This window comes from Nelumbo lutea, chromosome 8 (assembly GCF_056320005.1).
Source record: "Nelumbo lutea isolate HS-2025 chromosome 8, American lotus-T2T, whole genome shotgun sequence".
In the NCBI taxonomy this organism is placed as follows: Eukaryota; Viridiplantae; Streptophyta; class Magnoliopsida; order Proteales; family Nelumbonaceae; genus Nelumbo; species Nelumbo lutea.
In genome coordinates, this window is record NC_142691.1 from 12,877,633 (window position 1) to 12,904,757 (window position 27,125).

Below are 27,125 nucleotides of genomic sequence, written 5' to 3' on the forward strand. Positions count from 1 at the left end.
ATATCCATTTGAACAATTTTTTTTTTCTCGCAATTTATTTTGAGAAGATACGTAATAGCGTGATGAGGTCAATTAGGCATTATGCTTTATATGGTCCCCACCTATTTATACCACATTGAGGAATGGTTTGGCCAATCAGACCCACTCCATTTTGCATTAACAATGGGCTTGTTTGATGCGTCTTTTTGAGTAGTCTTTCGGTTGTTTATAAGTTGGATAGACTGATATTCGGTCTATACCTGTTTGGTTCGTGGAAGATCTAGCCGTTAAAAACTGGAGCTTCGAAAATACGTGAAAAACCCATTTTGGGCTGATTTCGAGAAGGTCTAAATGAAGTTTTTTGTATTTTCGCATTTTATTCTTGTGTGAAAAGATATAAAAAGACATGTATCTGTCAAATTAACTTTGAGCTGCTAAGATCTTAATGCAAAAACTTAATAAGTTTTTTGACTGTCAAAGCTACCAGAAGATCTTCCAAAAAAAACTTACCAAACATGCCCTATGTCTCAGTAACCCGATTTGTATATTCCTCTTGAGTTGAATTTTATCTAAAAAATGAGTGATTTTTTTGTCCTTTAAAAAGTATATAAGCCATAGCCAAAGAGGCAAACAACATAAATAGTGTCAACTATGCAAGTACGTCCATTGTAATAACCATTAACATCTGGCCATCCAACCAATCCATTCTGGACGTGGACCATTATTGAAATGGAAAGATGTAATTAACAGAGAGGCCCACCAAACTTAGGCCTACCACATCTTTGGGCCCATTTCTTACTATAGTAGTAGACCAGTAGTAAATTCACACTCTCTGTCCCATTTCTTTACCTACACATCATATCAGGCGGTTGAGTCTCCCTTTTGTTTTTCCCTAAAAAAGGAGATATTATAAATGGTATATGTGACAAAGGCCCCAAAAGGTCCACTTTACCATATTTTCTTAAATTTCAGTCAAATGCTATTACACCTTAGGCTGTATTTGGTTGTAAAATCATGACAGTATAAATTATTTGGATGTAAATTCTGACATTTTAAATTTTAACTTATTTTGTTTGATTGAAGTATAAATGAAGAAAATTAAGACGTGAAACAGAATAAAGTAAAATCTAAAACAAAATTAAATAAGAATTTATACTTTTTACATTTGCACTCCCATGCATTTGTACCGGTACAAGTAAAATTGCACTATAATCAAACACAACCTTAGGCTCAATTTAGAAAGACTATAAATACATAAAAAACCCAATTGGGTTGGATTTTCATTTTCTAGAGAAAAGTTTGGATTTGCAAAAGTTGCTTGCCCACAGCGGGCTTTCTATTTTGTGCCTATGATTATTTTATGTTTACGATATATTATATTTTTTAAGTGGGAGATTCCAAACCAACGGTTTTGAGATGAGCCACGAGGGTACTTACTTTAGATTCACCTAACTCTACGCTATAAATACGTGGCGCCACACGCCAAATCTCTAATGATCAATTTCCATCTGTATATTTTAGTAGGGAGAATTGAGATACATGAAAACACGAAAAAGACAAAAGCAGCTTAACCGGGATCGCAATCGAATCTCTCTTTAACTACTCCGGGTTTTAATGTTAAGTAGGTTACTTTTGCAACCGTTTTAGCTTTCGCTAAACCCTACTTCTCAACCGTTTAATTTAAATCTCTCTCTCGGAAACACCGCCTTTTTGTTCTTTTTTCCCGCGACAATGAACAAACCATCGCTGGCTCGCTCGCTCAAATGCTCAATTGTCAACTCCACTCCACTTTCTTCCAACCGAACTTTCGTGTTTCTCTCTCTCTCTCTCTCTCTCTCTCTCTCTCTCTCTCAAACCGGAGGTAAAACTGCAAATTTCCCAACCAAACATACTCTCTGTACAACACTCTGAACAGTACACATCCAGAGAGAGAGAGAGAGAGAGGGGAAATTCAGTTGAGAAAAGAAAAGAAATAAAAAAGTAGGGAAAAATCTCGACAGCCATTAATGCACGCTCAACAACCAGTTTGATGCTGCTTAAGTCGTTGGATGGAAGCACACTGCTACTCTACAATGCCGACTGCAGAGCCCACATTAAATTCTCCTCTTATCTTCACTCTTCTCATCCTTCTCCTTTTTCACTACCTAGGGTTGGGGTTTTTAGTTCCTACTGTCTCTTTTTCTTTCTCTCTGCTGGAGCTCGACCGCCATGTGGAGTTCCGCAGAGAATGTGTTTGCAAGGTCGAGCTCCTTCAGGGAAGATGGAGACGACGTGGAGGCTCTCACCTGGGCCGCATTGGAGAGGTTGCCCACGTACGACCGGGTCCGTAGAGGAGTTTTCAGGAACATTATTGGAGATGCCTCCGAGGTTGATATCTCTGAGCTTGAAGTCGAGAAGCAGAAGCTTGTGTTGGATCGCTTGGTTTCTTCGGTCGATCAAGACCCCGAGCGCTTCTTTGATCGGATACGGCGGAGATTCGACGCGTAAATGCTCTTCTACTCTCTTATATTTCTATAGCTATTTATTAATTTTAGCTGTTTACAGCGAGTAGATGCTAGATGCTACTAGTGATCCTCATCATTTTGGTATAATTGGTGTAACTTTTCTATTATCTTTCAGACTTTACGCTAAACTGTTTACTTTTTCTTTTGCCATTGTTGCCTTCGAAAATCGAATTTGCATTCCTATATTTCTCTCTTCCTCTCTCTTGGAACGTTCAAGCTTGAGTTTTGCGTTTGTTAATTCTATTCGGTTGGATAACCTTTTTCTTTTCCTTTTCCTTTTTCCTTTTCTGCTCTTGAACTCGAAACGTATAATACCCCCCAAAAAAAAAGAACTTAAGAAGTATTTTTGTCCTCGCTTTATTTTGCTTATGGTGTTTAATTTCTGTTTTTTTTTTTATTTTTTATTTTTCTCATTGGTTTTCTATGAATCGGGGAAAATTTCTCTTGTCTTATTTCCTTTGAATGCAAATTGTTAAGTTTATTTATTTTCAATGATTTGGTATTTTCCCATTGACTAAGAGTATGCTATTCCACTTATGCAAATGGTCACTTCTTTTTTTTTTCGCTTTTTTGGGGGGGTGGGGGGTTGATCCATGGTTGTCATTTGGTGCCTGAAATTCAACTGTGGAAGTCTTAGTGATGAACTCTGCATGTTGCTATCATTTTACCTTTTAGTTTTCTACTTTTTCTCTTACATTTTTCTTGCGAGTGAGACCTTTTTGCATAGGCATCATTGTAGACATGCTTCCTCTTTTTTTGCACTGCAGAGTTGATCTGGAATTTCCAAAAATTGAGGTTCGATTTCAGAATCTGAAAGTGGATACTTATGTCCATGTTGGTAGCAGAGCATTACCAACCATTCCCAACTTCATTATTAACATGACTGAGGTAAGATCCAGTAATTTCTAACAGGTTTTGAGTATAAAAATCTGTTTTTTTTTGCAGCTTCTTTTTCCTGATTTTTACTTGTTATATTGTCAAGGCATTCTTAAGGCAATTGAGGATTTTTCCTGGCAAGAGGAAGAGATTGTCAATTCTAGATGAGATAAGTGGGATTATTAGGCCTTCCAGGTAAGGTACTGCAATAGAAATCCAATTCCGGAACTGGTGGTTCAGGTTTTCTGATCACTTATCTGGTGGTGCTTTGTAGATTGACACTGCTACTGGGTCCACCTAGTTCTGGAAAGACAACATTGCTTTTGGCCCTTGCAGGACGTCTTGGACCTGGTTTGCAGGTACCATCCTTGTTTTTCATGCTAGTATGCCATGTTATTGGTCTTGCTACTGATATTAGTGGGATCATTGTTATTTGGTATGATAAGGTATCTGCAATGGTGGAATCCTGGACAGGAATTGGGTATAGGGTAATTGTGCAAATAGGATAGAAAATCTCTCAAGATCTTCAATGGATTTTGGTTATTTGATAATTTACAGATAATATTAATGTTCATCTAAAAAATGAAAATATAAAGGTATATAGTATTAGAATATAAATCACTTTATTCCTAAAATTAGGTTCTAACATATGGAAGAGCTTGGTTGCATGATGCCTGTCAAATGTTGAAGCTGGTGTTCATTTACTTGGGTCATTTTATTGAGATTCAGACAAGCCTCTGTTAAATTTAAATGTAATCTGTCCTTATTTGGCATATGATAAATAATCAACTTGTGTTTGTACCCCCAAAATCATGATGCATCCAAGATGTGAGGTTATCTTTGGATTGGGGCAGAAGTGGCAATACACCAACAAGATCAGTTCTACCATTTGACTCCAAAGAAAGAATGGAGCAGAAACCCAAGAACAGTAGATATTTATGTGTTTCTGTTGTTATAGCAGACTCTGGAATCCACTGGGGTGCCGCGGGGGGGGGGGGGGTGTAGTAAATCCATTTTCCATTTGTCTTGACTCCCCTTCTAGAATTTCCACTTCTATTACCTGAACAACCCAAACACCATGTAAAACTTTAATTACTGAGTTTGAAGTAGGTTGCCATGATAATGTTATATCCTGTTTTTGACAATTTATATGTGGGTTTGACTATGATATTGGAAAAACTTTTAACCAATCAATGGGTACCAAAAAAGTGGTAACTAATCAGGGTGGTTTTCATCAAAATTCACGATGTGTTTTGATTGGTCAATGCTCTTCTGGTATCATACCTTTCCAGAATCCAGCATCATAGATTTTCCCTTTATATGTATGTACATTCTTCATAAATGGGGAAGTCGCTCCCATAGTTTTCAAGGCGCCAAGGGGGTGCCTTATTGCCTAGTCGCCTAGGTGATGGATTTTTTTAAGTAAAAAACATGTATCCTAGGGTAGTTCCCTAGGTTCCATAACCATATTTCAATAATTATCCATAATTTTCATAAGAAAAGTATAACCTTCATGTTAAAGTATAGAAAATCAACATGTTCATGAGGAGAAAAAGAAGAAAGAAAAGAAAATTAAAAAAATAAAGGGGCCGAACCCCTATTTGTTGTAGGAAAAGAAGAAAAAAAAAAGGTGGAAGCAGAGGAAGAAGAAAATATGTTGATTAGACAAAATTTTAAGTTCTTCCTTATTGGTTCAGGTTTGGAAGTCTTTGAGGGTTCAATACAGCATTTAACAATGTTTGTGTGTTGATTAAACCCTAACAAACAAGAAAATAATAGAAAGCAAGTAGTATATAAATACACAAAATGATTATTTTAGTTTGATAATGTCTATTTTATAATTATAATATCAAAGAATGAAGAATATACAAGTATTTTATAACACAATGTACAAAATGGCTTGGCGATTAGGCGACGTGAGCTTCCAAGGGTGTCTTGTCACTTGGTATAAGTAGAAGTTCAGGACTGTTATCAGTCTTGAACCCTAATGGATTTCAGGTTCGAAAATAAGAAGAAAGGTAAAGAGAAGAGAGGAGGAAGAGGGAGGAGAAGCAGTAGAACACAAGAGTTGAAAGGAGGAGCAGAAGCTTAATGTTTTGCCGCCGCCACTTTAATTAATATTTATAGGTTATGCTCATTACATGGAAAGGACAGATCTGCCCTTAGTCTTTACATAAACATAATAGAGCAAAATAAGACTGAAATAAATAGCAACTGAAACAACTAAATGACCAACGGCTAACCCTAGGAAGACTAGAACACCTTCTACCCTACGAACATAGTGGGACCGTAGCTATGGGGCTCACATCAGTGTTCTCTACGCTCCCCCTCAAGTTGGGAATAAATGTTTATCATCAACTTGGATAGATCCGCCTCTAGCTTCTTCCGTGGTACAGCTTTGGTGAGGATATCTGCTAGCTGCATGTTGGAGGTGATGTACGGGAGACACACTTCTTGTGATGAGACCCTCTCTCGTACAAAGTGTCGATCAACTTCAATATGTTTAGTTCTGTCATGCTGCACCGGGTTGTGGGCTATATTAATAGCCGCTTGATTATCACAATACAATATCAGGGGCTTCTCATATTCAATACCCAACTCCTCAAGTAGTGATCTCAGCCAAAGAATTTCAGCCACTCCGTTAGCCATTGACCTGTTCTCAGCTTCAGCAGTAGATCGGGAAGCAACACTCTGTTTCTTACTCCTTCAAGAGACTAGGTTACCTCCCACAAGAGCACAATATCCAAAGGTAGACATTCTGTCATCAACACTCCCGGCCCAATCGGCATCCGTATAGACCTCCACCTTCATGTGGCCATTGTTCTTGAACAGTATACCTCTACCCGGGCATCTCTTCAAGTATGCTAGTAATCTTTCTGTTGCTAGAAGGTGCGCGGTTCTAGGAGAATGCATGTATTGACTGACAACACTAACTGCATAACTGATATCTGGCCGAGTGAGGCATAGATATAGGAGCTTTCCCACTAACCGCTGGAACATAACCTTGTCTTCAAGCAGCTCCCCACTCTCTGCACTAATTCTGTGGTTCTGTTCAATGGGTGTATCCACAGGTTTGACACCCAGTTTTCCAGTTTCCGCCAACAGATCTAGAACATATTTCCTCTGAGAGACAAAGATCCCCTATTTAGATCTAGCAACCTCAATACCCAAAAAATACCGTAGTGTACCCAGATCTTTCACCTCAAACTCTTGATGAATGAGCTGTTTGAGGGACTCAATCTCATGGCTGTCATTTCCTGTCACCACAATATCATCAACATATACTGCAAGTAATGTCAGAGAGGATTCCACCCTCTTGATGAACAGTGTATGATCTGACTGGGCCTGTACATAACCGAACTTCCCAAGGGCTAGTTTGAATCTGTCAAACCAAGCTTTAGGTGACTGCTTCAAACCATACAATGCCTTATTGAGCCGGCAGACCTTCTTACATGCCTCTGTATCATAGAAACCAGGAGGCAACTGCATGTAAACCTCTTCCTGCAAGTCCCCATTCAGGAAGGCATTTTTAACATCCATTTGGTACAAAGGCCAAGTGTGGCTTGCTGCAAGAGATAATAGAACCCGAATGGTGGTCATCTTGGCTACCGGGGCAAATGTCTCCAAGTAATCTATACCATAAGTCTGAGTGAACCCTTTTGTAACTAGTCGAGCTTTGTACCTCTCAATGGAACCATCCGCATTGTGCTTCACAGTAAATACCCATTTGCATCCAACTGGTTTCTTTCCTTTGGGCAAGTCAACTAGCTCCCAGGTATTATTTTTCAACATGGCATCCATTTCAACTTGCATTGCACCTCTCCACTCCGAGACTGATAGGGCTTCTTGCACTGTTCTTGGAATAGGGACATTAGCAACGAAAGTGAGATAGGACCTGTAGGAGGGAGATAGGCGATCATAGGACAAAAACTGGGAGATGCAGTGGGCTATAGATGTGGTGCAATGCCGTTTTCCTTTACGGATGGCAATGGGAAGGTCAAGGTCATCTGCAGAGGGTGAGGTAGCAACAATGGAAGGAGTCTCTGTGGGCCCTGGGACTATAATATCTGGACTTGGAGCCGTAGAAGAGGTTGGAGCTGGCCGGGACTGCTGATGACCGGGATCAACCTGCCTGCATCGCCTGTGATAGACTCTCAACTCCCGATCCCCCTGACCACCCTCGCTACTACAGCCCTCATCACCCAATGGAATAGGTAAAGGAACAACCCCAAAAGTATTAACCCTGCCCTCTCTGCACTCCCACTGAAGAAAATGACCCAAATCTCCACGCTCACTACTCTCCCCCTAAGGAGAGACCCGAGAATAGTAGGGTGTCTCCTCAAAGAAAGTGACATCCATGGATACAAACTTCTTCCCCGAGACAGGATCATAGCGGCAATAACCCTTTTGAGTTTGTGCATAACCAAGAAAGATGCATTTGGAGGCCTTGGGTTCGAACTTGGAGTGATGGGGACCGAAAAGCTGAACAAAACAGGTACAACCAAATGTTTTGAGGGGAATAGTAAACAACTCCTCATTGGGGTATAGAAGTGAAAAAGGAGGTTTCATATCAAGAACCCGGGAAGGAACCCGATTAATAAGATATACCGCCGTAAGGATAACATCACCCTAGAAGCGAATAGGGACATTGGAGGTAAACATAATACTTCTAGCCACCTCCAAGATGTGCCTATTCTTCCTTTCTACAACCCCATTCTACTGAGGTATTTGAGGGCAAGTGCTATGGTGGATAACCCCATGATTAAGAAGGTACGATGCCAATGGCTTAGCAAAGTATTCATTTGCATTATCAGATCTAAGAACTTTGATCCTGGCATCAAACTGGGTTAGGATCATTTGGTGGAAGTTTTGGGTCAGGGTAGGAACCTCATCTCGTGAACGCATAAGATAAACCCAAGAAAACCGGGTGTGGTCATCAACAAATGACAAAAAATATCTGTAATTACCCATAGAAGGAATGTGATATGGCCCCCAAACATCAGTATGCATAATATCAAAAGAACTATTACTCCTTTTATTACTCAATGAATAAGAGTTTCTACAATGTTTAGCAAACTCACAACTTTCACATTTCAACTGAGACGACTCAACAGACTCAAACAAAGTAGGAAACAGACTCTTTAAGGACCGAAAAGACAAATGACCCAATCGGTTATGCCAAAGCATAACCGGACTCACAACCTGAGAAACAAGTAACTTCTTATCCACTGACTCTTCCCGATGAGAACTCTCCCCGAGCAGATAGATCCCATTCGTCTCACGGCCAGTCCCAATCACCTTCTTCGTCTCTAGGTCCTGAAAAACACATCGGTCAGGGAAGAAAGTTACTGAGCAGTTCATATGTTTGGTAATACTACTAACAGAAAGAAGGTTAGTATCAAGTTTAGGAACATGCAAGACAGAAGACAAGGAGATAGTATCCGACAGTTTAATGTCACCCTTGCCAGAAATAGGGACAAGAGAGCCATCAGCAATAGATACTTTATCCCTACCAGAAGATAAGTGATAAGTAGTAAACAATGAGGGCAAGCTAGTCATATGGTCGGATGCACCTGAATCTATTACCCAACAGGGTTCAGTAGTACCTGGAGCGGAGGCATGGTAGGCTGAGGCTCGAGTACCTGAATGTGCAAAGGCTGATGTGGCAGGGGCTGATGATGGCTGCGGTGGCTGAGCTGAACTGCCAACTTCTTTTTCCAATTGTATTAGAGCAGCCCGAACTGCAGCTAAGGTCTCTAAGGGTGTGCCTCTTGTACTAGACGAGCATGCTGAATCAGTAGTCACAGCCACATGAGCATTACCCTTTTTGTTTCTTAACTTTGCCGGGACCAAATGTGGATGCAGCTTCCAACATGTTTCTTTTGTGTGTTTAGGTTTCTCACAATGCTCACACACCACATCCCTTTTATCTTCCTTCTTTCTATCCCTCTCTGAATCACCCCCTGTTTTGGGTTTGACAGCTACCAAGGCAGGTGTAAGCGACTGAGGTTGCATCATGACTTTCCTCCTGGTCTCTTCACTATGCACTAAGGAGTATGCCTGAGAGAGGGTCACACTATCTCTGGTCAAAATCTGCTGCCCCACAATATTATATTCTGAATTCAGTCCTGCCAGAAACTCAAAAACTCTGTTTGTCTCGATGTGCTTTCTATGGGTCTGAGCATCTTTGGGACTCTCCCACTAAAGAGTCTCTAAGTGATCAATCTCATGCCACAGGGACTTCAAGGTAGAGAAGTAGACCGAAACCGGTTTCTCTCCTTGTTTAAGGGTATTCACCTCACATTTCAATTCATATGCTCTGGCAACATTAAGGGGTTGGGAGTAAGTTTCTTTCATCACATCCCATATCTCCTTGGCTGTCTTTGCCCATATCTCCTTGGCTGTCTTTGCCCATAAGTGATCAATTCATATGCATAGAATTACACAGCCATGTCATAACCAAGTAGTTTTTTTAGACCCACTTGGTATACATAGGGTCTACCTTGGAAGGTTCTGTCACATCTCCCAAGAGATACCCTACTTTGCCCCTTCCCCCAATAGCCATCATGGCTGATTGGGCCCATTCCAAATAGTTTGATCCATCAAATCTTACAGTTGTAATCTGAAAACCTGTCTCAGAACCACCACCATAACTGTTGTTCCCAAAACTGTCTTCTGCCTGATTCTTAAACTCCATTTCGGTCAAGAACCAGAAGTCTCAAAATTAGGGTTACTACAGTCAAAGCAGCACTTGGACTATCAACCACAATCACAAAATCAGTATAGAACCAATCTGTACTCACAGTAGATGTGCATGAAACAGGTATAAAACTGATCTGAAACCAATAACCACACACAACAGCAACAGTCCGAACTGTTTCCACCCCCTTAGAATAGTTCGAAAACCCCAAAAGAAAACTGAAAAATAGTTTGAAGAACAATCTGATATGCTGAAGCCGAATTGGGGTTTTAATCAATCCTAAAAGCAAATTCTCAGCCGTACACTCCAGACAGTATCGTACGGATAAGGCTTGTAGTAGGGTTAATATGAAACCCTAAAGCTGATCAATGTTGAGGAGAGAACTATTAGGGTTTGCTGCGGTATTAGATCACAAGGTTCAGTCCAGTATTAGGGTTTGCCGTAGGGTTAAGACAAAACCCTAGAGAATAGAAAGATAAAACCCTAGAGTGGTTCGGCCACCCTTGCTAGATAGGTCCAACCTATCTTCTCTGATATTACTTCTCTTAGAAAATAAAAAAACTTACAATAGGATGTTGTTCGTTGCCTTCCAAGGTTACCTGAACCCTAGCCTTCTCTGATTCTTCCTGATCACCAACATGCTGCAACTGTGGCAATTCTTCAAACTGCTACTAAACCCTCTGGAGATCTCCAAGAACCAGTCAACGAACTCTATTTTCTCAGCTTCCAGCCTTAGATGGTTCTCATGTGGTCGGCTGGACTAGACTCACATGAGAAACCCCAGCTTTGATACCAAGTAGAAGTTCAGGACTGTTATCAGTCTTGAACCCTAATGGATTTCAGGTTCGAAAATAAGAAGAAAGGTAAAGAGAAGAGAGGAGGAAGAGAGAGGAGAAGCAGTAGAGCACAAGAGTTGAAAGGAGGAGCAGAAGCTTAATGTTCTGCCGCTGCCATTTTAATTAATATTTATAGGTTATGCTCATTACATGGAAATGACAGATCTGCCCTTAGTCTTTACATAACATAATAGAGCAAAATAAGACTGAAATAAATAGCAACTGAAACAACTAAATGACCAACGGCTAACCCTAAGAAGACTAGAACACCTTCTACCCTACGAACACAGTGGGACCATAGCTGTGGGGCCCACATCAGTGTTCTCTACAGTATAAAAGTTGAAAATTTCTTTCAGATAGTAATAAATCAAAGTGGAAGTGTTGGAAACTAGGGCAGTAGATAGAATTTAAATTGAATTAGAACTTTTATCTGAACATTGTCAAGAATGAGAATATTAATCACATAAATGAATTCTCTCTCACTCTTTCTTGCTCTCAACACACACACACAGACACACGCACAGACATGCCCTATAAGCACACAATGTTTACACAGCAGAACCTACTTTCAAAATGGTAGAATGGCCTTTTTTCTGAGTTCGGTTTGATCAGTATCTTTTCAGTCAGGGTGCTATAATTCTTAGAAATTAAGAAAAAAGGAAGCAGAAGGTATATAGCATGTTCTACTACTATCATCTGTAAAAAGAAGATAAAAAAAGAGTTTCACATTCTGGATTTTAATTGATGTTATGTAAACCCCAGTGATTCCTGATGATTAATTGAAGATGATTTCTTAGTATTATATATATTGAGTTCTTAATTCATTTCTTATCTATTAATACTGTTTAAATGCTTTGAAGATGTCAGGGAAAATTACGTATAATGGGCATGATCTAAATGAGTTTGTTCCCCAGAGGACCTCTGCATATGTTAGTCAACATGACTGGCATGTGGCAGAGATGACTGTCAGGGAAACTCTTGAGTTCTCTGGACGTTGTCAAGGCGTTGGATTCAAATATGGTAAGATTAATGAATTGCTCTGTACATGTTTATGAGCAGCTTTCCACTTAGGAATTGTGGTAACCTGGATGCATACACACAACAGATATGCTTCTTGAGCTCACAAGAAGAGAGAAGAATGCTGGCATAAAACCTGATGAAGATCTTGATATATTCATGAAGGTATATACCTGTAAAGCTCTTTTTTTTTCCAACCTTTCTTTCTGTTAATTTTTAGTGGTTTGTTTTTTTCATAGTTGTTATGTATATTTTAATGTCACAATTATATTCCTTTCTTTAGGCATTAGCACTAGGGGGACAGAAGACAGACCTTGTTGTGGAGTATATTCTAAAGGTATGTGGTTTCATGCTGCAATCTTTGTTATCTGTAATAGCAATTATGTATCTGTCTTTGAGGTCCCATCTCATTATCCTCTCTATATTTAACCAACCCTGCTAAAAATGTTTTGACTTTTCAGACTGGTAGTGCTTCTTTTTGGTAGGAATTATATCTCAATTAGATGGTATGAATAGATTTTTATCTTTCATCTTATTTTGTATATATCCAATTTTCCTCTTGAACAATGAAATGTTGGAAACAGGATTGTGGATTTAATAATTGATTCATGCCAATGCTCTTGTGACACTTCACTAAGGTGGGTTCTACCAGGTCAATACTATAAGATGAGCATACATAAAAATTTTGAAGACCATACAAGGGGAATCATTACATCCTAATACCATCATTATGCACTTAGGTTCATATCCAGTCTACCCTGGATGCATAGGACCATCATTGGGTGATGGCCACAAGTCAAGCTATTATTGCTATTATTATTATTGTTGTTAATTTGTTATTTCCTTTCCATTTCTTCCTTGTATTATAGTCTTCCCCCTTTAGTAGGGGTGGCCGTGAGTCGAGCTTTTCATAATCTATTCAAGCTGGATCGTTAAAAGCTCGATTCGGCTTGGTCTAAACCGAGCTTTGAGCTGAGCTCGAGCCCAATATATAGGCTTGTTTGGCTCGATTACATACATATAAAATAAATTTTAAAATATTATACATATAAAAAATAATATATATAATATTTTTTATTTTAGATATATAATAATAACAACTAGTTTTTATAATTCTTAACTTTTTATATGTCAAATAAAATATAATTTTTTATATGTATAACTGTTTTTTTATAAAACGTTTGGCTCATAGTCGAGCTCGAACTTACTAGCTTTTGAATCTAGCCAAATTCGAGCTCAAGTCTCTAGTTTGAATCGAGCTCAAGTTCGAGCTCGAGCCTCATAGTTTATTGGCGAGCCAAGCTTGAATACCTAGATATTCGGCTCGGCTTGGCTTGAATCCATCCCTACTCTTCAGAGACATGTGATTGACTTTCTTCCCAATCTCTGAAACTTCCTCTTCAAATTGAAATGGTTGTGGAAGTAATGTTGTTGAAGAACAAAAATTTCTTGTTTTCTATCAGATTGCATCAGCATCTCTTTCTCTCTCTCTATATCTTGGTGGAGACGTTGACAACAAACGATCATTACTTTATATACACTGACTGGCAGTGAAACTGTTTATATTACAAAGTGTTCCTTCCTTCAGGCTCTCACCCTTAGATGGTTGTAGCTGGTCTATCCAAATTAATTGGTTCCTTTTTATCTGAATTTAAACAATTTTTTGGTTGAGCTTCAGAGTGACCCATCTAGAATCTTCCTTTCAGTTCTACAGGACTGTGTTTAAGCATTTAGCTCTATAAGCTAAACTTTTTATGCGTAACATTTCAAAATTTTAAATTACCATGTAGACTTTTTTGATGTGTATTGTCATGTTAGTATTATGTTAGGTTTCACAACTCTGGTTTTTCTTCAGTATCATATCCGATTTTAATTTTTTGTTATCTTCCAAAGATTCTAGGGTTGGACATTTGTGCGGATACATTGGTAGGTGATGAAATGCTCAAAGGGATCTCAGGGGGACAAAAGAAGCGCCTTACTACAGGTATGTATTTTAGACATTTCTCCTTTCCGTTTTCTTTTATAATTTTCCTTGGTGTAAAAGAGCCAAAAAAATTCAGTGCTTACAGCTGCTACATGTAAGTTTGGCAGGTGAATTGCTAATTGGCCCAGCTAGAGTGCTTTTCATGGATGAGATATCGACTGGGTTAGATAGTTCAACTACATATCAAATAATCAAGTATCTTAAACATTCAACCCATGCACTGGATGGGACCACAGTTATTTCACTTCTGCAACCAGCTCCAGAGACTTATGAATTATTTGATGATATTATTCTTTTATCTGAAGGCCAGATTGTATATCAGGGACCCCGCAATTCTGCACTTGACTTCATTGCATTCATGGGTTTTAGATGTCCTGAACGGAAGAATGTAGCAGACTTCTTGCAAGAGGTAATACGTAAGAATTTGGCTTTGAAGATCTTATGTATAACTAGTATGTTGCAGATTGCTTATTTTTATATCTGGATATTCTTGTTAGGTTACTTCTAAGAAAGATCAAGGGCAGTATTGGTCAGTTCCTGACTGCCCATACCAGTACATATCTGTGTCGAAGTTTGCAGAAGCTTTCCGTTCATTTCGTGTTGGTAAAATTTTGTCAGAGGAACTAGCTGTTCCATTTGACAAGCGTTATAATCATCCAGCTGCCCTGTCAACATCCAACTATGGTGTCTCAAGGGTTGAGCTTCTTAATAACAGCTTTTCCTGGCAGAAGTTACTTATGAAACGAAATTCCTTTATTTATGTTTTCAAGTTCATTCAGGTAATGTCCTCATATTGAATATTTTATTGACCACTTAATTGAGGATGGATTGGGTTGAATTCTCATGGTTCCTTTTTGACAGCACTGATCTCACTGGTCTTATAGCTTTATATTTGTGGGGAACTGGAGGTGGAGGGAGGCTTATAGGTAGAGTTTGGGACTGTAAAAGATTATGATTTCTCATTATGAACACCATGTGTACTGTTTTGCAGCTTCTGTTTATTGCTGTGATCACAATGACAGTATTTTTCCGGACAACAATGCATCATAACACCATCGATGATGGTATCATGTACTTGGGGGCACTGTACTTTGCAATGATTATGATTCTATTTAATGGATTTACAGAGGTTTCCATGTTGGTAGCTAAACTTCCAGTGTTTTACAAGCATAGGGACTTGCACTTCTATCCATGTTGGGTTTATACGCTTCCTTCTTGGGTGTTAAGCATCCCAACTTCACTTATAGAGTCTGGTATGTGGGTGGCGGTTACATACTATGTAGTCGGTTTTGATCCACAAATAACTAGGTAAGATCCACTCCTTATGCTAATCTGGTTCTTTTTGTAACTTTGATGGTTGACTTGATGCATTTTGTTTTGGTTTTCAGATTCTTCCGGCAGTTCCTGTTGTTTTTCTTTTTGCACCAGATGTCTATAGCTCTATTTCGTCTGATGGCATCCTTAGGTAGAAATATGATAGTTGCCAACACTTTCGGATCTTTTGCAATGCTGGTTGTCATGGCTCTTGGGGGATTTATCCTTACCAGAGGTCAAAACCAAATCTCTGCCATTGTCAAATTCTAATAAGTAATAACTTCAGTTTGTCGGTTGGCTTATACGCTTTGTATTATTGTGACAGACAGCATTCCAAGTTGGTGGATCTGGGGTTATTGGTTTTCTCCTTTAATGTACGCTCAAAATGCTGCTTCTGTAAATGAATTTCTTGGGCATTCTTGGGATAAGGTATTACATAGTTTTGGTGGAATATTTGATTTTTTATTTCATTCTGATAATTATGAATATTCCATCTTTTCTAACATAGTCTGCAACTAAGCAATGCCAATTTTAGCACATTGGATATGCATGCTTCACAAGGAGCATTGTAGAGGAATACTGTTGTAGTGTTGTATTATTTGTTCTTAATTATTGTGAACTTTCAATATTGCTTTTCTGCACAGAAACTTTTTTTTTTTCAATCTCTCTCTCCCCCCTCCTCCCCCCCCCCCCCTATTTCACATATTCTTAGATGGTGGTGATCTGGTGGGATTGTAGGTAGCTGAGATGAACACTAGTGTACCATTAGGCAAGGAGTTGTTGAAAGTGCGGAGTTTATTTCCTGAGAATTACTGGTATTGGATTGGCATTGGAGCTTTGGCTGGTTATGCAATTTTATTTAACATTCTCTTCACAATTTTCCTGACTTACCTAAATCGTAAGGAATTTCTCCTAAACATATATTGGTTATTATGAATTATGGTTCATATATGTTCCTATTAAAGATAATACCCATCTGAGATCATGGTTTCCGATTCCTGTACAGCTTTGGGAAAACAACAAGCTGTTATTTCCAAGGAAGAACTACGAGAAAGGGAGAAAAGGCGGAGAGGTGAAAATGTTGTGACTGAGCTAAGACAATATTTACAGCATTCAGGATCACTTACTGGTTTGTAAGACTGTTAATTCTTCAAGTTTCATATTATTCTTTTTTCAAGTCTCACCCAATGCTTACATTTGTTGTTGTTCTACTTAATTTTTATATGCAGGAAAAAATGGGAAAGAGAAAAGAGGCATGGTTCTTCCATTCCTACCTCTCTCCATGTCTTTCAGCAATATTGATTATTATGTGGATGTGCCTGTGGTATGTTTAAAGACTCCATCCCTTGTGTAGCATTTATTTTAAGTTCTTTCTAAGTTTTCATTTATCTTGTAGCTGTTACTAGCTGAGAGCTTGCACTTAGTACGGGCAAATAAAAAATAAAATTAATTTTAAGTAATTACAATGCAATATATTGTGCCCCTTGTAATGCATTCATAGACCACCGATCTGGACATTGCATCACTTCAGATGGGTTCTGTGATAACGATAAAATATAAAATTAACATTAAAAAGAACTGCAATGTGATGCATAATGCTTCTGTTAATTATCACAAAAAAAAAAGCAATGCATGGTGCCCCTTATAATGATTTGTTGATCTAGAATTAATTCAGTTTATATGTTAATGTGGAGAAGAGAGGAGAAAAAGAGAGGAGAGAGGGAGAGGGTTTGAGGAAATGAAAAATCTACCCCTGGCACCCATATCAAACAAATAATAGTAAAAAACAATGGTCTTTCAACATAATGCATTGTATAACACACATCTACATAATGCATTGTATAACACACATCTGGTACATTGTGTTATTTGAGATGGATTACAGATCTGTCAGTCCAGTGGTCCCACTATACTATTCCAGATCTATGTTTGATATGCATTTGTAGAGGAGTCAATGATACATACTTTGAGAGAGAGGAGGGAGAGAGAGGGAGGAGTGCTGGAAGGATCACAGAAAGAGAGAGAGAGAGAGGGTTTCTCAGGTTTTTTGTATACTATTCCAGCCATGTTGGTTTAATTTATATAGTAAATGTGATCCTTGGGAAGAGAACAAATGTTCTGATTTAGACTCAGTTAAGAACAACCTTATAGGTTTACTGTTCTCCTGGTTGAGTGTACAAAGCTTTTCATGGTTTTTTGCAAGCTGGACCTTTTCTTGAGTGGTTTCTCAGGTTTTTTGTATATTCTGAATGTACAAGCTCTCATTGTAAACGGGCTGATGATGTAATTAGCTTTCACTTTTAATACAACTCAATACTAAAAAAAGAAAGAAAGGGTACATTATGCCTCTCACCCAATATTATAGGCAGTAGCAAATATCCAGGGGCTGAAATCCTGGCTGCAGAGTCTCCAGACCTCCTATTAGTCCTTGAAATTAAAGCTACAAATTAATAGCTTTAAGCTAAGAAGGACTACCTTTGTTGTTTCCCTAAGGGGGATTCTTTCAGGGTTCTCTTTTGTGTAATATTTGCTATTTGTTACAGGAACTGAAGCAGCAAGGTGTATTAGAAGAAAGATTGCAGTTGTTGATTAATGTTTCTGGAGCATTTAGGCCTGGAGTGTTGACAGCGTTGGTTGGAGTTAGTGGTGCTGGTAAAACTACCCTTATGGATGTTCTAGCTGGTAGAAAAAGTGGTGGACATATAGAAGGAGGCATTTATATATCAGGTTATCCCAAAAAGCAAGAAACTTTTGCCAGGATCTCTGGTTATTGTGAGCAGAATGATGTTCATTCCCCATGCTTAACTGTTCGTGAATCACTTTTATTCTCTGCTTTGCTCCGTTTACCTCAACATGTTGACTTGGAGACACAAAAGGTAATAATAAAACATTGCTGGATTACTTATTGTATTTTGGTCATGGTATGATTTCTATAATGGTATACTTACAGGCATTTGTGGAAGAGGTGATGGAACTTGTGGAGCTCACTTCATTGAGTGGGGCCCTGGTTGGTTTACCAGGGGTTGATGGGTTGTCCACAGAGCAAAGGAAAAGGCTGACAATTGCTGTAGAGTTGGTTGCGAATCCATCTATTGTGTTTATGGATGAACCAACATCAGGACTGGATGCAAGAGCTGCAGCTATTGTAATGAGGACTGTGAGGAATATTGTTGATACTGGACGGACGATTGTGTGCACAATCCATCAGCCAAGCATTGACATTTTTGAATCCTTTGATGAGGTATTTCTCTCTTCCTAGTTATGATTTGTAAAAATTGTTATTCATTTGGTCTTTTTTTCTGTTGCATTTAGAGACAGTTATATACATAGTTGATGCTACTGGTGTAAGTTTCAATCTTAGTTCATACATGCATCAGTTGAGGTTGTAGGACCAAAGGGGTCCACGGATTTTGAACTCATCCCTTCTCCAAATCTCTTCTGAAGGAGCCTTCCATGTAGCAAAGAGAAAAAAGTTATTTTCTTACACTTTCTCTAGAATAACATTAACAATGGAAAAATTCAGTTGTCATTTCACATGAGATTTGTCCAAATGCGTGGGTCTGTTGGGGGTAATGTGCATTAGGGCTGTCAATGGACCCTGAAAGTCTGAAACCTGGCTGATACTGATCTGATTATTTTGGATTCAGATCTTAAAACATGCATCCATTTAACAATCAGGTTGGATGTGGATTTGATTCCATCTGATCCAATTAAGATCCAAGTCCGATTAAAATTCGTTATATGTACATAGCTATATATGATTATGTATGTATAAGTTAAGAGGTAATTAACTTTTGGGGTTATCATGTAAAACTCCCCTTCACTTTTCTTCAATTCTCTTAAACATACCATGACTTTTTAAAGCCTCCAGAGACCCTCTGTCAGAGAGTTGTCGTTAGTTGAAGAACGACTTTTGCAAAATTACCATTCTAACCCTCCACTTGAGACAGGAAATAAAGAAATTGTAACAAAACCAAACTGGTCCTTCAGCTTTCCAAAAATACTGAATGGATCGGTTTGGTTAACCGCATTTTTCAGTTTGGTTTGTTTTTTCAGTCTTTTATGAGCACCCCTAACTACATCTGTTTCTTGTGGACAACGTTGGGATACAATGGTCTTTTGTTTAAATTTATCCAATAGCTTCCAATGATTTCCAGTACTTCATCACACCCAAAGGATTTCCATGACAATATTCAGATCTTCGTTTTGCTTTGGAAAATTAGATCTTTACCTTTTTTTATGGTCCATTGATTTCCTTGCTAAGGTTGGGCAATCAGGGCTAGTTTGGTCAGTAAAAAATTAATTGTCCATACAAACAATTTCTGTCATGGTCAGTACAGTGGCCTGATAGAAGGTGGTTAGCTGATAAAAGAAATTCTCTGGCAGGGGGCTCTCTGGAGGTTAAAAGTCAGGGTTTGCTTAAAGTAATTGGAGAAAAGAGAAGGGGAGTTCTAGACAATCACCCTAATTTTTAAGACTTTTTAAAATTCTCCTTTGTTTTAAAGACAATAGTGGATTTGGATTAAATCTGAATCTGATCCAAGTCTGACATTTCAGGTTGGATTCAGACTTGATTTTTCAATAATCAGATCAGATTCAGATGTGGCTGAAGCTGAATATGACCCAGTTTCAGCACTAGTATCCAGTGATTCCTTTGCGAAGTAGAAAGAGACAAAGAATTATCCATGTCACATCTCTGTACAGTTCAAAACCTCTGTTTTGACAACAAGCCAAAATTATTGCAGACAGGAACCTTGATCAGTTCCTTTTAGTTATTTATTTATTTATTTTTAAGAAAAAAATTGAAACGAGTTAATATCTTGAAATCCTAAAATGACAGATTTATATGGTTTCCTTGCAACCAGAAGTCACTCCATTTTAGGTGGTGAGCTTCTTGTCTCAAATTGAGAACCATAATAAAATCATTTCATGTCAGGTAGTATTCAAATATTCTGTAAATTCTAGCCAGCTCCTGTCTGTCTATGGAGGATATACCCATGCTCAATTGTATTGTTAAAGACAATTATAATGCTTATTAGATCTCCGTTTCACATTTTCTAGAAAACAGCTAAGATTCAAAATATCGATACACCCTGATATGGTGCAAGGGTGTGGCCACCTTTTTTTTAGTTTTTTAGTTTTTTTTTCAAAAACATGTCAGGGGTAGGTCTTAGGCCTGTCTACCCCCTGAAATAGGTCAAAATCCCAAAACTCTCCTACTTAGCATATGTGTGACCCATGAGTACGGTATGTATTGGTTGATTTGGGCCAATACATGACCAAATTTTGAACCTTGAAAACAGCCATACCTCAATTCAACATTGACTAAATTATCTTATCGCTTCTCATTTCCTGTTGCAGCTTTTATTTATGAAGCGGGGAGGAGAGCTCATTTATGCTGGTCCATTGGGAGCCAAGTCATGCAAGCTTATTGAGTTTTTCGAGGTAGGCTTATGCTTTTACATGTGAGTTCACATAAGGTCCTTGGAAAATGGCACTGAGTCCTCCCTAATATTATTTGGGTTAAATATACATTTTGTCTTAGCAGGCGGTTGAAGGGGTTCAGAAGATCAGGCCTGGTTATAATCCAGCTGCTTGGATGCTAGAGGTTACTTCCTCCTCTGAAGAAAGTCGCCTTGGAGTGGATTTTGCCGAAGTATACCGGAGATCTAGTCTGTACCAGTATGTATTGTTCTTTCAGGAAAGATTGTTGGAAATTGCAATTTCACAGGCCTCTAATTGTTTTGTTTTTGGGTTCTGCAGGAAGAACAGGGATTTGGTTGAAAGTCTGAGCAAACCAAATAGTGATTCCAAAGAGTTATTTTTTCCCAACAAATATTGTCGGTCCTTTTTAGCTCAATTTCTTGGCTGCCTGTGGAAGCAAAACCTGTCTTACTGGAGAAACCCTCAGTACACTGCAGTTCGGTTCTTCTACACAGTCATCATTTCTTTGATGTTTGGAACAATATGTTGGAGATTTGGTTCTAAAAGGTTCTTCCTTTGGACATTTCTGCATTAGTTTTAATTTTAACCTTATTTAGATGTTTTCTCTCTTGCGGTAAACTGTGTTATATATTTTTTACTTAAAAGGAGTGCATTTTTAATATTGCAGATGAAAGGGATCTTTCCTCCCTTGAAAGTTTGCAGTACACCCTACTCATGGTTCCTATACTTGTGTAAATGATGCCTAAATGTCCAGGACCAAGGATGTGTCTTAATATGTTATCTCAACCTTCCAACTGTATTTTAGTCCTTGGTCAGGAAATGACTAATCATTCAAGGATGTCTATTGCTAGGATGATTATGTTATTTCTTTGTCAACTAAAGTTTGAAATTATTAATCTCCTATATTTTATCCATTAAACCCTTGATTGATTAGAAAATGACAGGTTGGTGAGGTAGAACCAATGATGAGACTAGGAGGGGTCATAATGGCCAAGAAGGGTTTAGGTATGTCTTTACGACTAAAACATTAATAGGGGTTAGAAAAGTTATAGCCAAAATATCTAAGAATTGCAGATTCTCCTCGGGATTGTGAAAAATAAAAGAACTCAAAGACTAAGTTTAAGGATGGTGATGGAATATGTTAATGAAAATTTGTAGAGATGTTTAAGATGATATACATTATGAACACATTTAATTTAAAACTATCCTGATAAGATTTTTGAAAAAGGACAAAGAATTTCATTTGTAAGATTAATTTCCAAAATTCTAAAAACTAAGGTTTAAAGGAATTAAATTTTGTAGGATGGAAGGTGATAAAGTCATAAAATCTTATCATAGGTGATCTAATATGAAGGCATTTGGAAGATGGTTTTGCACAAAACACTTTTTCTATTGTACATATACCATATTCTTTATTACAAATCAATAAAAAAACAAATTACTGATAAACAAAGGGTTGGCACAAGAGGATGAAAACTATTGAAATGTGTAAGTCAAGATTTGTTGTAAATTTGAGGAGAATGTACCTGAATCAGCTTTAGTCCTTTAAAAATGTTAAGTAATCGCTTTAGTGATGAATTTGTAGGCTGTTGATAGTTTTAATGGCTGCTTGTAGAATTAGTAGCATTTTAAAAGTGAGAAGTGCAAATAAAGGGCAAAGGGGTTTTTAGAGCAAGGCAAAAACCAAGGTACACACTAGCATTAAGTGAGACACCACTGTTGAAAAATAGTAAAAAGAAAAAAAAAAAAAAACAAAACACAAGTGCATGCAAATCTAACTTTTTTTGCTAGTAATCAATTCTTTTGATTTATAGTTAAAATGAAGTACATGCAATGATGCCAAACGCCCTTGTGTTTGGGCTAGTCCAACTACCAACTCCTATTTATGTTCACAATAAAATGTACAAATCATGAATTTCCACCATGGGAAACTGCCCCCTAAATAACTGGTTCCTGCTATTGACCCCTTGTCTTGACAAGCATCAGATATTCTATTGGCTGACATTTGGGTCCATCTGAAAGTTGCCTTTAGCCTACACTTCCTTATCACATTCCTATATGTCTACAAGGCAATACTGTTAGGCTTCAACCAACCCACAACTACTTTTGTGAGTCCCCTTCTACTATCAATCCATTATAATGTAGTATTTTCCCCCATTATACTCCTTGTAGAACTGCCAACAATAATGCTCTTGAAGAATCACCCTACCTGTGCATGCAACTCTAAATTCTGAATCACCCTACAGTTTGCCAAAAGCACCCCTATACGGACTTTGCTAGAGTCCATCCCATCGATTTGTTTGTACAACTGTGCCCAATACATTACTGGATTGGATCATGATGATTTAGACTGGGGTGGGTTAATACTTAATCCAACTATAAATGGATTGAATTTGGCTCACTTTTATCAGACTGGATTTGAATTTGAATTCAGACAAACAGATATAATTTGCATCCCAGCTAGATCATTTTTCCTTTATCTCCTATTTCTTCTGTAATTATGACCTAAAAATTCAGAGCTTCCTTTTGATATTCTTAAGATTGGGGTCTGCATTCAATTTTACAGGGAGACCAGACAAGATATTTTCAATGCCATGGGGTCCATGTATGCAGCAGTTCTGTTTATTGGGATAACTAATGCTACAGCTGTTCAACCAGTAGTTTCCACTGAAAGGTTCGTGTCTTACCGAGAACGAGCAGCAGGAATGTATTCAGCTCTACCTTTCGCAATAGCACAGGTCCCTAATTTTTTTGCTTATCCAATTTTTTGATATTCTGATAAAATCATTTATTTTCAATTGATAAGCACTTGGGAATTTCTTTTGTGGACAGGTTTCCATCGAGTTGCCTTACGTGTTTGTGCAAACACTTATTTACAGTACCGTGTTTTACTCTATGGCTGCATTTGAATGGTCCCTTTCAAAGTTCATTTGGTACTTATTTTTTATGTATTTCACTATATTGTACTTCACATTTTTTGGGATGATGACAACTGCAATCACGCCCAACCATAATGTCGCTGCAATTATAGCTGCTCCCTTCTATATGATGTGGAACCTATTCAGTGGATTCATGGTTGCTCACAAGGTAACATACAATGCTCATTTTGCACATCATTCCTTTCTGATAAGCATTCTTTCATGCAATGTGCATTTTATGAGACAAAGTGAGTATCTTGGCAAAAAAGTTTCTTCCTTGGAATGGGAAGAAACTCGCAGAAACCACTAGAGTAGGAGACGGGTATATTGAACCTGTGCAGAAACCACTAGACTAGAATCTTTTGTCCAACACATTGATGAAATGGACTGATTTCAGACAGGATTGCACAATGGAAACCTTATCTGAAAGTGTTGGAATTTTTAATCTTTTTGGCATTTCTGCGTGCTTTCCACAATCCCATAGAAAAACTACAAATATTTCATGTCAGGCATTGGTAAAATGGACGAGATTACATTTAGGACTAGAGTCTAGAATCCTGCTGCATGTCTTGGGTCTGTCTACCAAAAAAACATGGAAGATTTCACTCCAATGGTTATTTCACTGTGAAGAATCCAATATTTTGTCCCTATTATCATGCTTTTCACCCTTTTTCTGTGTTGAGTTGGGTTATGGATAGGGCTTATTGTTTATTGAGATACTTTAATTGGGGTGTATCATGAAGGCATTATCCACCTGGTTTAACTAGAAGAGTAAGGGGAGCTGGCATTCAATTGTAGCCTTGTAGGCAATGAATTAGATTTGCCATCATCCGAAGACAACCTAATCAGACACTGAACATCTGATTAAACTGATTAATGGGCTTGGAGATCATTATCCCTTTGTTAATACTCATTGACAACAAAGGGAGGTGAACATTTATCTTTGGATTGTCAAGCAATTACCCTTGATGGAGGGCCTAAAAGTTTCAGCGCAGCTTGGAATCAGTCATCTGATGGTGGAGGGAGGTGTGTTAATGGTAATTCAAGCCCTGTTGAGGAGAGTACCGATCCTCCTTGGCATATCATTTTTTTATGCCCCTTGGCATATCATTTTTAATTGGCAGCTGAGTGCAGGGCATTACTGGCTTTCTTCTACCAGTGCTTTGTGGTTTTCACACCCAAGTCCGCTAATTTAGCTGCCCGCTTGCTGGCAAGATATTCTCTGCAATTGACACAATTCAGACCAGGTCTAGGACTCCAGAATTTCTATCTGATTGTATTGTAAAAGATTGTTTTCTGAGCACTTAGCGAATGTTTTGCCTGGATGGGCTTCATAAAAAAGTGATCCTTGGCCAAAGGAACTAGTTATAATGTTTGCCTTCACTATCATCATCTAAGCCTTGTCCCAACTATATGGGGTCGGCTACATGAAATCTGTTTTGCTATTCCATTCTATTTAATGCAAGTTATAATGTTTGCCTCTTGCTACTACTAAATTGTCTCTTACTTTGCAGAGGATTCCCATCTGGTGGAGATGGTATTACTGGGCAAATCCTGTAGCCTGGAGTCTGTATGGCCTTTTGACATCCCAATACGGTGATGTGGATGACCACGTGAAGCTCTCTGATGGAGTCAACTCGGTGCCCATAAGACAGTTACTTCAGGACCAGTTAGGATACAGGCATGACTTTTTGGGTTATGCGAGTCTTATGGTGGTTATGTTTTCTGTTATCTTTGCATTGATTTTCGCGTACGCAATCAAATCATTCAACTTTTTAAGGAGATGACAAGCTGGAGTCTGACTGCTTTCAATAATGCAAAATGTTTCTTAAGAATTTGCAGTTAAGATGTAAGATGTGTATTCATCCCTAATAAGAGGGCTGTGTTAGATGAAATCTGTAACTGTAAAGAAGCGTTTTGGTATATATAATTCAATTGTATGTTTTCTTGTTAAGAGGGCAGCTTCCTACTTTGGTTGTCTATTTGAGCCTGGATTCCAGACCACCAGTAAACCCAAAAGAAAAATCTTGTTGCCCCGTAAATCCAAGAGTCAATTTAAAGCTGTAGTTCTAAGTTTAAATCTGTAAAGTTCACATTCATCCATTTTATGCCAACTGAAGAATTTTTCTTGTAGACATCCATTCATTAAAAGGTTAAAGGGGGTGGTTCAGTCTTTCTCATTGATTCCATATGTTGAACTCTGGACTATTATCTTTGATGTTGAAAGCTCTTAATTTTGAAATTTTTGTTTATAAATGTTTTTTTTTTTTTGGCAAAACCTGGTATGTGGGAAGAGTGGCAAATTGGTTACTTTCAGTGGCAGATGAATCAAGTCCAGTAGAGCCCAGTGTTTTCAATCGTTGATTCAGATTGGTCCAACTACTGACCCAGTGATACGATCATAATCTTGGTTCTTGTTTTTTTTGGGTATTGATCATAATCTTGGTTTGTGTCAACTGATCCCACATTTTTTTGCTAGATAAAAGTATTATAAAAAAAGAAATTCATTTCAGAAAATCAAAAACAATATTCAAAATTTCAAATTACGTAATAACAGGTAGGTGGTTGATCCAACCACAACTTCTGATCCACATTCAAAAGAAAGGGTTTTGATACAATCCACAAAATAAACACTGCCAAGGAATTTCAACGTTGCTTCTTGCAAAACCCTAATTATTGAAGGGGAGGCTGAATAAATAACTAGATGATGCCATCCCTTATCCCTAGCCAAAGAAAGAGCTTTGCAAATAGCATTCAATTCCCCAACCTGGGTAAGGGCTTCCATCCCCAGGTTGTGTAGCCCATTTACCTACCAAAAATTATAGAGGCAGTTGACGTTAGAGTTCAAATTTGCTACATATTCTATGTTGTTATTGTTCTATTCTCTTATGGGACTAAGCACTGTGTTTTGAGAAATGGTTGAGAGAAGTATATATCCAGTATATTATGCACGAAATTCTTGTTGATCAAGTGTTTTCTTGCTTGAAGAAATGGTTGAAAAGTAGGGGTGTTTATAGGTCAGTTTGGTTCAGTTGTAAGCTGTTTGGCTAACTGAACCGACTTGGTTGGGTTGAAAAATTGGTAACTTGAAACCGATTGACCATTAGTGAAAACTGACCAATTCAGGTTGTATCATTTTGGGTCAGGACAAAAAATTTAAACTGAAAAAATTAAATTTAAATTAAAAATTTCAACTATATTATTAAAAATTAAATTTACAATATAAAATATTTAAGTAGAAAATATGAGAAATTTCCACTTTTCCATATTAAATACTAAAAAGTTGATCAGCTTGGGTTGATTGGTTTAATTGCCTCATTGGTTTGATAAACAGTCTTATTGAGAATGTCCATTGGATATTCTTTTTTTTTTTTTTCAAGAAATGTATTTGTTTTAAGTGATGGTGTAGCATCTGATGTAGTAAAATATGCTTATTTATTTGTTCATTCATTGTATTTGTAACTTGTAAGCTTTATTATAGGACACCGGGCACCATGTGAATTTACCTTTTTCGGTGCACTAGAAAGCTGAACTAGTACGCTGAAAAGCTCA

The 27,125-nt window shown here is 38.0% G+C and overlaps 1 protein-coding gene across 1 annotated transcript; it reads left to right on the plus strand.

Moving 5' to 3' along the window:
- Positions 1-1,727: 1,727 nt before the first annotated feature.
- Positions 1,728-25,527, plus strand: LOC148842788 (ABC transporter G family member 32-like). The gene is made up of 24 exons (XM_088958376.1): positions 1,728-2,462; positions 3,251-3,371; positions 3,466-3,554; positions 3,634-3,718; positions 11,756-11,915; positions 12,001-12,077; positions 12,196-12,249; positions 13,806-13,896; positions 14,004-14,305; positions 14,394-14,675; positions 14,888-15,204; positions 15,285-15,445; positions 15,536-15,639; positions 15,949-16,108; positions 16,217-16,339; positions 16,440-16,534; positions 17,754-18,086; positions 18,161-18,451; positions 20,572-20,655; positions 20,759-20,892; positions 20,974-21,201; positions 23,222-23,393; positions 23,488-23,742; positions 25,088-25,527. Exons 1-24 carry the CDS (start codon positions 2,188-2,190, stop codon positions 25,358-25,360), a joined length of 4,266 nt encoding a protein of 1,421 aa, XP_088814502.1. The 5' UTR covers positions 1,728-2,187; the 3' UTR covers positions 25,361-25,527.
- The last annotated feature ends 1,598 nt before the right edge of the window (positions 25,528-27,125 follow it).

Excerpts from the sequence above, each read along its gene's own strand:
- LOC148842788 (XM_088958376.1), top strand. The coding sequence starts at position 2,188 with ATGTGGAGTTCCGCAGAGAATGTGTTTGCAAGGTCGAGCTCCTTCAGG. Across the intron at positions 11,916-12,000 it reads AGGCGTTGGATTCAAATATG|ATATGCTTCTTGAGCTCACA; the intron begins GTAAGATTAATG and ends TACACACAACAG. Across the intron at positions 18,452-20,571 it reads TTTTTGAATCCTTTGATGAG|CTTTTATTTATGAAGCGGGG; the intron begins GTATTTCTCTCT and ends TTCCTGTTGCAG.